We start from the raw sequence: 14,662 nt of genomic DNA, 5'->3' as shown, positions 1-14,662 counted from the left end.
TTACATCCACATTCATATGCATCATGTCACACCACTGTTTTTGACTGTTTTAGACTGTTTGGCGCCATCTTGTGAATGAATAACACATACTGAAGGTTGGTATATACTTTATTCAACTCCTTTCATTTCTCTTAGCTTTGCGTTTTTGACTATTTGGTGGCATCTTGTGGCTGAATAATGCGGAAGTTAGTGTATACTCCATCAGCTGTTTTTGTTTTCTGTCACTTGCATTTAAACTATTATGGCTGTTATTAGCCATGTAATAAGCATGATAAAGTACATTCAGTGCATTTGCTCTCACAGAATAAAGCCCTTTAGTCTCATACAACAGTCCTTCACTTCACGTTGGGCTGCTGATAAGCCTGTCAGGCTTTAATCTGTTATAACAACCAGTTGATTGTACTTTATCCCTAACTTAGCCATTTCTTATTAAATTTCTGACAAGACCATAATTTTTTTTGTATATTAAACTCTTAAAAATAAAGTTTTTATTAAAGAAAAATTGTATTAAAGAATTTATTAAATTGTTGATTCCATTAAAATCCCATTTTTTGTGCAAACAAGTTTTTTATATGATTTTTAAAACGTTCTTTACACTACAAAAAAATTTATGTTCAAAGAAGGTTTTGTGGCATCACTGGCGGAATCCCCCTTTGGAACTCTTCTAAGTGTGTATGAGGCTGAGTTAAGCTTGTCAGGTGTCTCTTTTTTTATTTTTGGCTTTTTATGCCATGCAGTGTTGCTTTTCCAGAATAGCCTTTCTCTACGGCCAAATCAAACAAACCTGACTTTGGTTGAGTCCTCTGAACTTTTTTTTTTGTATCTACAGTGAATCTCAGCTCAAACAGCTAAGATTTAGGAATTATGTTTTTTTTTTTTAAACTAGTTATATTTACAATCATTGATGGATAATATTAATCCACAAAGTAAATACACATACAATGATCTGTGTGAACTTTAACCCTTTCTGTTTTAGTAAACAGGTCCAAAACGCAGCAGCATTTACGGGAAAAGTAGTCACATCTCTCTTTTTGCCAAATCAAACAAGTTTACCTTTTTGATGACTTTTAGACTTTTGATCTCTCATACATGATTAACCACATTCACTTTATCACAAGAAAGCTTCATGACTGCATTAATAGTTTAGTGAAACTGATGTCTGCCTAACAGTTATGGATGGAATACATCTAATAATTTGGTAAGTTGTTTTTATATTGAATTCTGAGATTTGCATTTATTACAATGCACATTCAGTTGTGTGATTAATTTAACATTTGCAGTGGACACCTATCAGAATATCCTTATTTACTGAATTCCTTCTAATCTGAACCAGCCTGCTGTGGGCATGTGTGAATGTGTGTGAGTGTGATCTGGCCATGTTTGGGGAGGTTTCTTCTCCACAGTATCCTGACCCATATCCAGCAGATCTCCAGAAACAGTGGGATTTAGAAGTGCCACAAGGCTTTCAGATCCAGCTGACTTTCAACCACCTGGACATTGAGCCTTCTCCAAACTGTTACTACGATTCTGTCTCGGTCAGTGACACTTTTAACTTACAGCTTTGGTAACATGTGGATGTGTTTATATACAATACTTGAGTGATGTGATCTATGCTGTCCATAGAAAATTGTACTATTCTCTATAAAACGTACTTATAATGCCAGTAGTGCTTTTTTTAATAAGAGTATTATTTATTACTATTACATATTAGTAGTTATTTGTTATATGTCACTTCCTATTAAATAGACACTAGTTATTTATTAGCTACTAGTACACTCACCAAGGTACACCTTACTAGTACCTTGTTGGACTTCAGAACTACCTTAATCCTTTGTTTTATAGATTCAACAAGGTACTGGAAATATATCTCAGGGATTTTGGTCTATATTGACATGATAGCATCACGCAGTTGCTGCAGATTTGTCGGCTGCACATCCATAATGCGAATCTCCCGTTCCACCATTTTCCAAAAGTGCTCTTTTGGATTGACTTCTGGTGACTGTGGAGGCCATTTGAGTACAACTCATTGCCATGTTCAAGAAAACAGTCTGAGATGATTCGCGCTTTATGACATGACGCATTATCCTGCTGGAAGTAGCTATCAGAAGATGGGTACACTGTGGTCATAAAGGTATGGACATGTTCAGCAACAAAACTCAGGTAGGCTGTGGCGTTGACATGATGTCCAAATGGTACCAAGAAAATATCCCCCACACCATTACACCACCAGCAGCAGGAACCATTGATACAAGGCAGGATGGATCCATGCTTTCATGTTGTTGATGCCAAATTCTGACCCGACAATCCAAATATCACAGCAAATATTGAGACTTATCTGACCAGGCAACGTTTTCCTATCTTCTATTGTCCAATTTTGGTGAGCGAATTGTAGCCCCAGTTTCCTGTTCTCAGTTGACAGGAGTTTCACCCAGTGTGGTCTTCTGCTGCTGTAGTCCATTCGCCTCAAGGTTGGAAGTGTTGTGTGTTCAGAGATGCTCTTGTGGATACCTCAATTGTAACAAGTGGTTATTTGAGTTACGATTTTTTTAAGAAAATATGCATATTATTTGTAATGACCACATCAATTTTTTTAATGAAAATCACAAGGCTCAAGATTAATTTTTTACAGTGTACTAGCCCGTCTGGCACCAACAACCATGCCACGTTCAAAGTCAATTAAATCACCTTTCTTCCCTATTCTGATTCTTCTTGACCATGTCTACATGCCTAAATGCATTTAGTTGCTGCAATATGATTGGCTGATTAGAAATTTGCATTAACGAGCAGTTGGACAAGTGTACCTAATAAAGTGGCCAGTGAGTTTATGTATTAAATACTAATGTTTATTCAATGGATATGTAACCCTAGTGAAATAGTTAAATAATTATTTATAATATTATTTAGAGCAGTATAATCATTATTAGTATTATTATATTTATAAAGACTTGTAGATATAATAATAATAATAATAATATAATAATAATAATAATATTATACTGCTCTAAATAATATTATAAATAATTATTTAACTAGGGTTACAGATTGTAACGAGGAGACTGACACGGAGGGATCCATTATGCAGTATTTATTAATCACAACTTCACTCAAACACACAATATGCACCTGGGTGCACACACACACATCCACAGTAGTAGTAATAATTTCAAGAATGACAGTGAACAGACAGAGTGAGTTACCAGGCATGAGTAGTGAGCAGTGAGCGTAAATCAGAGTCCGTGTATCACGCTTGGGTCAAAGGCAGGCAGCGAGAATCAGAGTCCGTATATCAGGCGTGGGTAGGCAGAAGGCAAAGCAAAGTAAGAGACAGGCTGGATATACCGTTCAGTAATGCTGGCCGGGGCTGAACAAGACTTCACACTGACTGAGTGTTTGAGAGCGGCTTATATGAGGTACGTGGGTCGTTAACTAGATTCAGATCAGGTGTATGCGCAATCAGTGTAGATGGATGATGTAATGCTAAAAGTCCGGAGATGGCGGCCTCTGCTGGCCAGCGAGGGGAATGACCGGGACCAAGTCGGTGACAAGATACAATAGACTCAATAGATATCACAAATTAAAAAAGTACTAGTATTTAATAATCAGTACCAGTGTGTAATGAATAAATAGCATCTAATCAATAAAAGTTCAATAAATTTTATTGTATAATGAACTTGATAAATTGGAAAATGTACTAGTAAGTAAAGCATAAGCACTAAAGCTAATGAAAAAAGTACTAGTACTTAATTGAAAAGACACTAGTATGTAAAATATTGTTCATAGTTGCTTAAAATTGCTTGAATTTAGTAGCTTATTACGGCTCAGCCATTGGTATTTTTATTTTCAGGTTGTGTCTGATAGGAAAGTTCTGGGAAAGTTTTGTGGACAGAATTCCACTGACAAGTTTCATCCCAGTGACAAGCCCATACTGGCTCCTGGTAATCGCCTCCAGTTGCTTTTTCTAACAGATGATTCAAATCACGAGTCTCACTTGGGATTCAGTGCATTCTACCAAGCAGTTGGTGAGTTATAAAAATATATACACTCAAAGCAAATACCAAACAATTCAGTGTTGTATGCATTTCATTTCTCCTTATCATGTGTACATACAGATGTTAACACTTCAATATGTTCCCTCTGCCACCATGCTTGCTGCGGAGGCAGTAAATGCGCCTACAGCTTTTAACTGCTGAGTGGCACTTGAATCATAGATTATGTCAACTAAAACATCAACATGCAATTTTCAGCTATATCTTTTCACAATACTGGATGGGGCAGTAGCAGCTTCCATTTTATTGTGGATATAAATTTGACAAAAGTTAGATGGAAACTCGACTTTAATACCAAAGGTTTAATTCAGTATTCACATTTTTTGCAAGAGTAGAATTCACAATTTGAGATGAAAACCACTGCGGACAAGGTACAAATTAAAGTGACTGTCTTTGAATGATTTCTGCTCAACTGTTTAAATCAAAAACACTGAGTAAAAAAGCACCAATGTACTACATTTGGTCGCTTATTGGTGGTTTTGTTTGGAACTATTTTTATTGATACAACAAAAAATATACTAGTCTAATTTATTATGTCTAAAATATAAGATGCTATATATATATATATATATATATATATAGTTTATTGCTGCATACCATAACAATAATATGCCAAATATCAGAGTAACAGCAGTGTTGCTTGTGTTGCATGTTAATTAATTAAATACTGTTTCAGTGCTGTACTAACATGATGACCGTTTGTGTACATCTTTCAAAGCTTGATATCATTTTGTCTCTCAGACACAGATGAGTGTTCTTCCTCTAGTGTGGGAATTGATCCACCATGTTCACAGATTTGCCTCAACACCCTTGGGTCGTTCTTGTGTGCCTGTCAACTTGGATACACACTACAGCCTGACAACCGCACTTGTATCTGTAAGTGTGCTTATTATTAAATGTCAGTGAATTATTCTGAAAGGTTCCACCCTATGCTTAATCTCTTTAAAGAGTTTAATCATCATAGTGAGAGCTTTTAAGGGATGAGATGCACAGTGGTTCTTTAAAATGCATATTATATGATTGACAATTGTAAATTCCTGTCAGTTCCTTTAAGGGGTCATGTTGTATTACAACTCATATATGACAGCCCAAAAAAATGTAGTTTCACTTGATTATGATGTTTGTATACATGTTTTTAGTTGTTAAGGTGTCTGATTATTTTTACAGTTGTGATTATGTATATATTTTGACAAATTTGTGTATTTAATAATGTTGTCTTTTAAAATTACAAAATTTTATTTATTTAAAATTTAAAAAATTATTTATTTAAAACAAAACGTTATTAGCTAGGACTATTTAAAACATATTTAATAAATACATTTTTCTGGAAAAAAAAATATAAATGCTGCATTTATTTAAATTAGAAATACAGTACAAATTGTAAAACTGTGAATTCAACCATTTATTCCAGTGAAGATTAATTTTTCAGCTTCTTTACTCGAGTCTTCAGTCACATTGTCCTTCAGAAATCACACACACACACACACACACACACACACACACACACACACACACACACACACACACACACACACACACACACACACACACACACACACACACACACACAAACACACACACACACACACACACACACACACACACACACACACACACACACACACACACACACACACACACACACACACACACACACATATATTTATACATCTCATGTTTTTTTTTATTTTTATTTATATTTATATATTTATATTTATATATAAATTTGTTGGTCCATGATCAACATTAGTGAATTAAAAAGTTTGATAGTCCAGGGTCGACATTAGTGAATTAATAAGTTTGATGGTCCAGGATCAACATTAGTGAATTAATAAAGTTGATGGTCCAGGATCAACATTAGTGAATTAATAAAGTTGATGGTCCAGGATCAACATTAGTGAATTAATAAGTCTGATGGTCCAGTTTATTGGTCCAGGATCAACATTAGTGAATTGATAAATTTGATTATCCAGGATCAACATTAGTGAATTGATAAATTTGATTATCTAGGATTAACATTAGTGAATTGATAAATTTGATTATCTAGGATCAACATTAGTCAATTTATAAGTTTGTTGGTCCATGATCAACATTAGTGAATTAATAAGTTTGATGATCCAGGATCAACATTAGTGAATTGATAAATTTAATGAATATATTTTAAGGTCCAGGATCAACATTAGTGAATTGATAAATTTGATAAATAAGTTTGATGGTCCAGGATCAACATTAGTGAATTGATAAATTTGATGAATAAATTTGATGGTCCAGGATCAACATTAGTGAATAAGTTTGATGGCCCAGGATCAACACTAGTAAATTGATAAGTTTGTTGGCATACGATCATCATTACTGAATTGATAAATTTGATGATCCAGGATTAACATTAGTGAATTAATAAATTTGATGGTCCAGGATTAACATTAGTAAATTAATATGTTTGATGGTCCCGGATCAACATTAGTGAATAAGTTTGATAGTCCAGGATCAACATTAGTGAATTAATAAGTCTGATGGTCCAGTTTATTGGTTCAGGATCAACATTGGTGAATTGAGAAAGTTGATGATCCAGGATCAACATTAGTGAATTGATAAATTTGTTGGTCCAGGATCAACATTAGTGAATTGATAAATTTGTTGGTCCAGGATCAACATTACTGAATTATTAAATTTATTTTCCAGGATCAACATTAGTGAGTTGATAAATTTGATAAATAAGTTTGATGGTCCAGGATCAACATTAGTGAATTGATAAATTTGATGAATAAATTTGATGGTCCAGGATCAACATTAGTGAATAAGTTTGATGGCCCAGGATCAACACTAGTAAATTGATAAGTTTGTTGGCATACGATCATCATTAGTGAATTGATAAATTTGATGATCCAGGATTAACATTGGTGAATTGATAAAGTTGATAGTCCAGGATCAACATTAGTGAATTAATAAGTCTGATGGTCCAGTTTATTGGTCCAGGATCAACATTAGTAAATTAATATGTTTGATGGTCCCGGATCAACATTAGTGAATAAGTTTGATAGTCCAGGATCAACATTAGTGAATTAATAAGTCTGATGGTCCAGTTTATTGGTCCAGGATCAACATTGGTGAATTGATAAAGTTGATGATCCAGGATCAACATTAGTGAATTATTAAGTCTGATGGTCCAGTTTATTGGTCCAGGATCAACATTGGTGAATTGATAAATTTGATGGTCCAGGATCAACATTGGTGAATTGATAAAGTTGATAGTCCAGGATCAACATTAGTGAATTAATAAGTCTGATGGTCCAGTTTATTGGTCCAGGATCAACATTGGTGAATTGATAAATTTGATGGTCCAGGATCAACATTAGTGAATGAATAAGTTTGATGATCCAGGATCAACATAAGTGAATTCATAAATTTGATGGTTCAGGATCAACATTAGTGAATTATTAAATTTATTTTCCAGGATCAACATTACTAAATTGATAAATTTGATGGTCCAGGATCAACAATAGTGAATTGATAAATTTGATGGTCCAGGATCAACATTAGTGAATTATTAAATTAAATTTTCCAGGATCAACATTAATAAATAAATAAGTTTGATGGTCCATGATCATCATTGGTGAATTGATAAATTTGATGTTCCAGGAACAACATTAGTCAATTTGTAAAGTTCATGGTCCAGGATCAACATTAATGAAATAAATTTGATGGTCCAGGATCAACATTAGTGAATTAATAAGTTTGATGGTCCAGGGTCAACTTTAATGAATTGATAAATCTGTTGGTCCAGGATCAACATTAGTGAATTGATAAGTTTGATGGTCCACGATCAACATTAGTGAAATAAATTTGATGGTCCAGGATCAACATTAGTGAATTGATAAGTTTGATGGTCCAGGATCAACATTGGTGAATTAATTAATTTAGTGAAATAATTGTAAAACCCTGCTAAAATACAAAAAATATGATAAAATAAAAAAATCTGTCAAGCAGAATTAAACATATGAATAATGTACAATAAAAAACAACCAACTATAACAGGAAAGTATACTACGGTCACATGATATTGGGAAAAGGCGTTTTTGTTTTTTACCAGTAGCCCTGAATATTTGCCTATTTGAAAATGTTTGAAATAAATACAAATAACATACAACATAAACATAATAATAATGTTTGTTGGCTTAAGTTAAAGTGGTGCTGTAATCGCTTGTTTTTCCCAAACCTTTCACATTGTTCCCTCCTACTTGCATATATCACATAATGTAGGTACACTATTATTTTAGAAAAGTAAACTGGTTTAATTACAATGTAATTTGCAGTAATCTAAAACAAACAATCAGTTGTGTGTATCTTTTGCAAATGCAATCGCTGATTGTGGGAAAGACATTAAGCAAACATTTTGTTTGCAATTAGGACATCTTTAAATTCAGGTTTCGGTTTTGTGCAATGTAATTCTAAACTCAATTTCATTTTTGATTCAAGCGTATTATCTTTCCTTACGCATGCTTGTTATGATTTTACACGAAATGTAAGTTTTTTATTTACAAATATTATTTTTCGCAATATATGTGGCGTGAATTTGATCCCATAGTTGTAATTCCCTAAAAAATTATTTTAGAAATGCTAGCCCATCATTAAATGGTGTATGTTTGCTTTTTGTGTCAGTGGAGTGTGGAGGTGGCCTGCACAGTGAACTAGAGGGGAGCATCTCCAGTCCTGGTTATCCAGACACATCTCCGCTTGATCTGGATTGCGTCTACAACATCTCTGTACAGCCAGGCTTCATGATCACTCTCAACTTCAGCCAGAACTTCCACATTGAACGAGTTGACATTCAAGGGTCGACCTGCCTCTTCCACTGGCTGCAAGTATGCTTTGCTGTAATTGTCTTTGTAGTTATTTATTTTTAAGGTTTTTATTTACACTTACCTGCTTTTCGTGTTTCTCAGGTGTTTGTCCCAGGGAAGGATACTCATAAGTACTGTGGAGGGAAAAGTCCTGGTGTCCTAAACACAAAATCTCACTTCGTTCAGCTGAAGTATCACACTGACAGATATGGAGAGAGTCGAGGCTGGAGTTTACGTTACACCACAGAGAGTGAGATAAAAAAAATGTTGCACATTATCACAACTGATCACCTAGATTTTTTTTTGTCCCTTATGCAGATTTTTTTTTTCTTCAGCATTTCAACACTTTTATCTGTTTTCCGTCAACTTATTAAAGTGCATGTTTAATGAGTGACAAGAATGTGGTTTTGCAGGTTTAAGCACATTCAGACAGAGCAAATGTGGTAAAGGAGAAGGAAATATAATGTACACGCAGATGGTTTCTTAAACCAAATCTTTTGAACCCAAAAGTCAAAAATGTTCACCTTGAAAGCAAAATGTAAATTCTTCTGCAGTTTTGATTTATTTGTTTAACATGACAATACTTTGGTAGCACTGTGGCGCAGTGGGTAGCGCCCAACAGGAGGCGACACTTCTTCTCGAGTGCACTTTCACTCCTGAGGGGGCACATTCGCCTCACAGCTAGAAGGTCGCTGGTTCGAGCCCCGGCTGGCTCCGTTGGCGTTTCTGTGTGGAGTTTGCATGTTATCCTTGTGTTTGCGTGGGTTTCCTCCGGGTGCTCCGTTTTCCCCCCCAAGTCCAAAGACATGTGGTATAGGTGAATTGGGTAAGCTAAATTGTCCGTAGTGTATGTTGTAATGGGTGTGAATGGATGTTTCCCAGTGATGGGTTGCAGCTGGAAGGGTATCCACTGCATAAAACGTGCTGGATAAGTTGGTGGTTCATTCTGCTGTGGTGATCCCAGATTAATAAAGGGACTAAGCCAAAAAAAAAGAATGAAAGAATGAATGACAATACTTTTAGTTACACAATAAAATTCTTACAGTTCCAGACAGAAGTTGCTTCTGGAATTTGTTCATAAAGTCTTGTAAACACTGCAATGCTTACTTGCATTTCCGGGTTATTGCTTTGCATGTAAATCATAATTATGGATTATTTTAGTGTATTGGTGTGCATGTAAATGTGTTCAATAGTGGATTTCAGATCACACTGGTGGACAGTAACACATCTCATGTTTTTTTTTTAAAGGAGTACAGTGTCCAGATCCAGGCAGTGTCACCAATGGAGCAGTCACACCAAATTTTGCCCAGTACTTATACAGAGACTACATTCATGTGCGCTGTAATCCGGGATACAAGCTCATGAGGGTGAGATATAACATAATGCAGATGGTAAAGCCAGTAAACTGTAAATGCAGTTCACATATGCATTTTTGAGTTGAACAACATTTAACATAAGCTCTCCGTTTTTTTCATTATGTGTGAGATGCTGCAAAAGATGTGAGCACAACAGTTGAAAACTTTCATCAAGTGCATGTTTGCGTAGAAATAACAACAGAAAAGAAGTGCAGTGAATGCAGAAATGTGTTATAACCACATGCAACACAATGCTGCAACACAACAAAAGCTATTGTTTCCATGTTAAAAGGAGTTTCTGGCCAAAGGTCTGCAGCCTCAACACTCTAAATTCCTATATTAGAAAGGGTTTGTATTTTCTGCGACATTGCGGCTGATCAACAGCATACATGTCCTGGCTCCTCCAGACCTCAGAGGAACTCTCTAGGGTTTGCCAGATGGGGAACTTGCTAAGCAGAGCAGAATAAGCGCACGCATCTCTGGGTTAACGGAGCAAGCTTCACCTTAAGATTATAGAATCTTGTGAATATTTTAGCCATTGCCCAGCACAAAGCTCTATAGATGTCTGCTAGAGAGGATCCGCATGCTAATGCTCAAGAGGAGGCAACCCTTTTTGATTAGTGCACTCTCACACTTACCGCCTTGCCCTGGCACTGATAAACGAAGGCGATGACATCAAATATTTAGTGAGCCAACCTCTATTTTCATATGGCACTTCACTTTTGGTGACCTGAGCTGCTCAGAAGATCTCATGTTCTGAGTGCAGTCCACATAAAAGTACAGAGTGGATGTGACACAGCAGTGAAAAGGCTGGATCTGCCTCCTTTGTGCACCACTCCGCCATCAAGGGTGGTGAGGGCAGAAGCACACAAGTGCCGAGCAGTGAAATGCATCTTCCATGCCTGCATGAGCTCACTGTGCACCTCCAGGAAAAAGGGGACATGGGGCTTAGAGGGTTTTACATCTTGTTGATCCCCACATAGTACCCATCTAGTCAGTCCGACAGCGGGACTGAGAGACAAGCCATCTCCAACCCTACCCCTGAAGCAAACCAGGAGAGCATGGCAAGGGTGATGCGCCATGAAGGGTGAACCATTACACATGCTCGAAGCTCTGATGGAGAGCACTGCAGAGGAGTGTGGGGCTCACATGCCTGAAGACGACAAATAAAGGCTGATTCATGACTTCTGCGTCAAGCACACACTTATGCTACAGTGCGGCCTACGCGTGGACGCATAGCCATCGCCGTGGCCATCGGCATCGATGACGCACACCTCTTAAAAATGTAACTATATGTCGCAGCAATGCGTAGAGCAAGCCCTGTGATTGGTTGGCTTGGTAGCGCTGACAAGTGTGGGCGGGACCAAGAGCCTGATGCTGGAGTGTGGAGTCCCGTGTAGGAGCTCCAGATGTAAAGTTTTGTTTTGTGTTTACCTTATGATTAAAGTTGTTGCACGTCCGGCGGTTCCTGCCTCAAAATGAACAGGTTTGAACCACTTGTACATTAAGGAAGCGTTCAGAATAAGCTAAACACCAGGGAAGAAACTCGACACAGAGGAATAAAAACACCTACTGCCAACTAGCGTTTCGGAAGTGTTGTTGCAGAGCAACAGAAACCGCATGCAGAGGTATGAATGCTCAGCTACTTGCACTGCATGCAATGTGGGTCACGCTGATCATTTGACGCAGAAGTTTAAACCAGGCTTAAGCCCCCACTGTAAAGCTCAGGCTTGCCCAAGGGTTCATTGACTTGTGGGGTGAGCCACGCCCTCAGTTACGCAACAGACCTCGCTGTGACAACATCCATCACTCAGTGTTGTCTATGTACTTTTAACAATGTTTAATATGTATTGATTATGAACATTAACATTAAGTTGGGAGTGCAGTGATTCTGAATGTCTATAGTGCTTAACCGTTTTTGTCATGTCGTAATGTGTTCTGTTGTGTCGCAGTTGGTACAGACAGCCAAATCGCTTGTTATATCAGTAAACACATAAGCGTTATTGTGATTTGATGAAGTGTTTTCTTTGACTTTTTTCTAAAGGGAGATATAGAAATTTCAAGGTTTAAGTCTATATGTCAGAGTAATGGACAATGGAATGTGCCACTGCCAGAGTGCAAGAGTGAGTAGATGCACTTCACCTGATTTACCACTTTGCTAAATTTCTTCCATTCATCATTATGCTTCTATGTTGTCCATGTTGCAGTTATTGACTGTGGAGCTCCAAAGCCGCTGCTAAATGGAAACTTTACTTTTATCAGTGGAGAAAGAAATGAATATCAATCTGTTATAGAGTATCAATGCAATGAGCCATACTACAGATTTGGGGATACACCTAAAGGTTAGATACTACCTTCCTCTATTATTTATCATTGATAAGTCATTAACTCTTTTTTATTTCATTCCTCCTCCTTTGTAGTGAGATACAAGTGTGCAGTAGATCGGAAATGGGCAGAAGAAAACAACAATGATGTTATTCCACCTTGCTATCCTGGTAATAATAATTGTGGCTTGATGATGGACAGACAGTTAGAGAGGGGTTTTGTGTATGTAAAGTGAATTCACATTACATAGTTTCTTTGTTTTGTCTTGTTTCATTTAGTGTGTGGAATGAATACAGAGGACTTGTCTGCTGGAAGAGTTTTTGGTGGGAAGCCAGCAAGATCAGGAGAGATTCCCTGGCAGCTCATCCATAAGTCAGGCTCTAGGGGTGGTGCATCACTGATCAGTGATTACTGGGCTCTGACAGCAGCTCATGTAGTGGATGGATATGAAAGCAACAGCATGACTTGGCTTGGAGGAATAATTAATGCTTCGAATGAAAGTCCAGTCATTATTAAGACAGAGAAGATCATAATTCACCCAAATTATAAAAAGGTTGGTAGAGATGGGCGTCAGTCAGACTTTAATAATGATATTGCTCTGATGAAAATGTCTGCTATGGTACCTCTTGGTCCAAACATCAGGCCGGTGTGTTTGCCAAAGAAAACAGATAAAGCTGTTAAAGAGGGCATGATGGGAACAGTTTCAGGTTTTGGAGTTTATAATTGGACTGTAAGTAATTTATTACGTTATGGTCATGTTCATGTATACAGTCTCAAGAGTTGTGTTTCAGATGGCTTGCCAGTCAGTGATAACATGTTCTGTGCTGGAGATGATGTTCATGGTATTGACAGTTGTAGAGGGGACAGTGGAGGTCCTCTGTTTTTCCCAATGCTGGGCGATGGAACTGAAGAGCATCGCTATGTGGTGAGAGGCATTGTGTCTTGGGGTCCTAAATGTGCTAGAAAAATCTTTAAAGGTTACTACACTAAAGTGCAAAACTACCTGGACTGGATTGAAGAAACTATTGCAAATAATTAATATACACTGTGCAAGCAAAAACATTATTCAAATCAGTTTTTATGAGGAATGCAAATAGTTTTTCCCTATTTTTGAAAGCAGCATTGCATTGAAGAAAAAAATAGAGCCTATTTATGCCATGTCTAATTTGCCCAAAGAAAAAAAGCAAGCTAAAATGCTCATTTTAAAAAAGAAATCACTGTATCAAAATTAAAGACTTTGTAGGGTGTTACTGTACCAAAGTTGAGGACTTGTGGAATTATATGAGCATTCTGGCAGAAATAACAAACCAGGAGGCTAGCGGGAGATGAGTGTGAAATACGGGATGCCCCCTGGAAAAGCGAGAGTTGTGGCAGGTATGTGTTCTACTCATGCGGCCCTGATGAGCTGTCACATCATCAGGGGATCAGCTGTCAGTGGGACTTTTATTTTGAAAATGGGAAATATCACAATGTCAAACCCAGCCAGGCCAGATTGTTCACTATGTGTGCAATGACTTAACCAGACATCACGCTTGTCAGAACACAAAATGTTCAGATTATACATTTATTTACCTTAACTAAAAGATGCATAACGTATGTTTAATTGTACCTTTTGTTAATTTAATATGTTGACTGTGAAATTTGCCAGATATGTTTGTAATTAAGGGTAACACTGAGTATTGTGTTTAATACATGTTTCTGCATTGTGTTTTATCACTCAGCTCTTACTGTGATTTCTCTGAAGTGAAATAATAGCAGTACACTTTATTCAAACTCATCTGTTTATGTAAAGGTTGATATTAATGCCTGACTGTGTTTACATTTACATCATATATTCAAAATACAACACAATACATCTCTCTCTCTCTCTCTCTCTCTCTCTCTCTCTCTCTCTCTCTGTTTCTTTTGTTTAGTTTATTTAATGTTATAGTTTTATCTTTAACACAAAATACGTTACTCTGGTGATTTATATTAAATACCCCATTCGCTCAACCTAAGTAAAATAAACCTCTCTACCACTTAAGTTAAAAAGATTTAACAAGGCATCTACTCCATTTCTTTAAATATTTTTGCATGCATTTATGTCAGAGTACAT

General features: G+C 36.7%; 1 protein-coding gene across 1 annotated transcript; it reads left to right on the top strand.

The window, feature by feature from the left end:
• Positions 1–1,085: 1,085 nt before the first annotated feature.
• Positions 1,086–14,600, top strand: c1r (complement component 1, r subcomponent). Its single transcript, NM_001030150.1, is given in 5 exon segments — positions 1,086–1,198; positions 1,334–1,535; positions 3,845–4,019; positions 4,788–4,884; positions 13,577–14,600. Coding segments are annotated over 5 exon segments (588 nt in total). The 5' UTR covers positions 1,086–1,172; the 3' UTR covers positions 13,665–14,600.
• The last annotated feature ends 62 nt before the right edge of the window (positions 14,601–14,662 follow it).

The sequence above is a fragment of the Danio rerio genome, chromosome 16 (assembly GCF_049306965.1).
Source record: "Danio rerio strain Tuebingen ecotype United States chromosome 16, GRCz12tu, whole genome shotgun sequence".
Lineage (NCBI taxonomy): Eukaryota > Metazoa > Chordata > Actinopteri > Cypriniformes > Danionidae > Danio > Danio rerio.
This window is presented reverse-complemented; position numbering and strand designations above follow the sequence as displayed.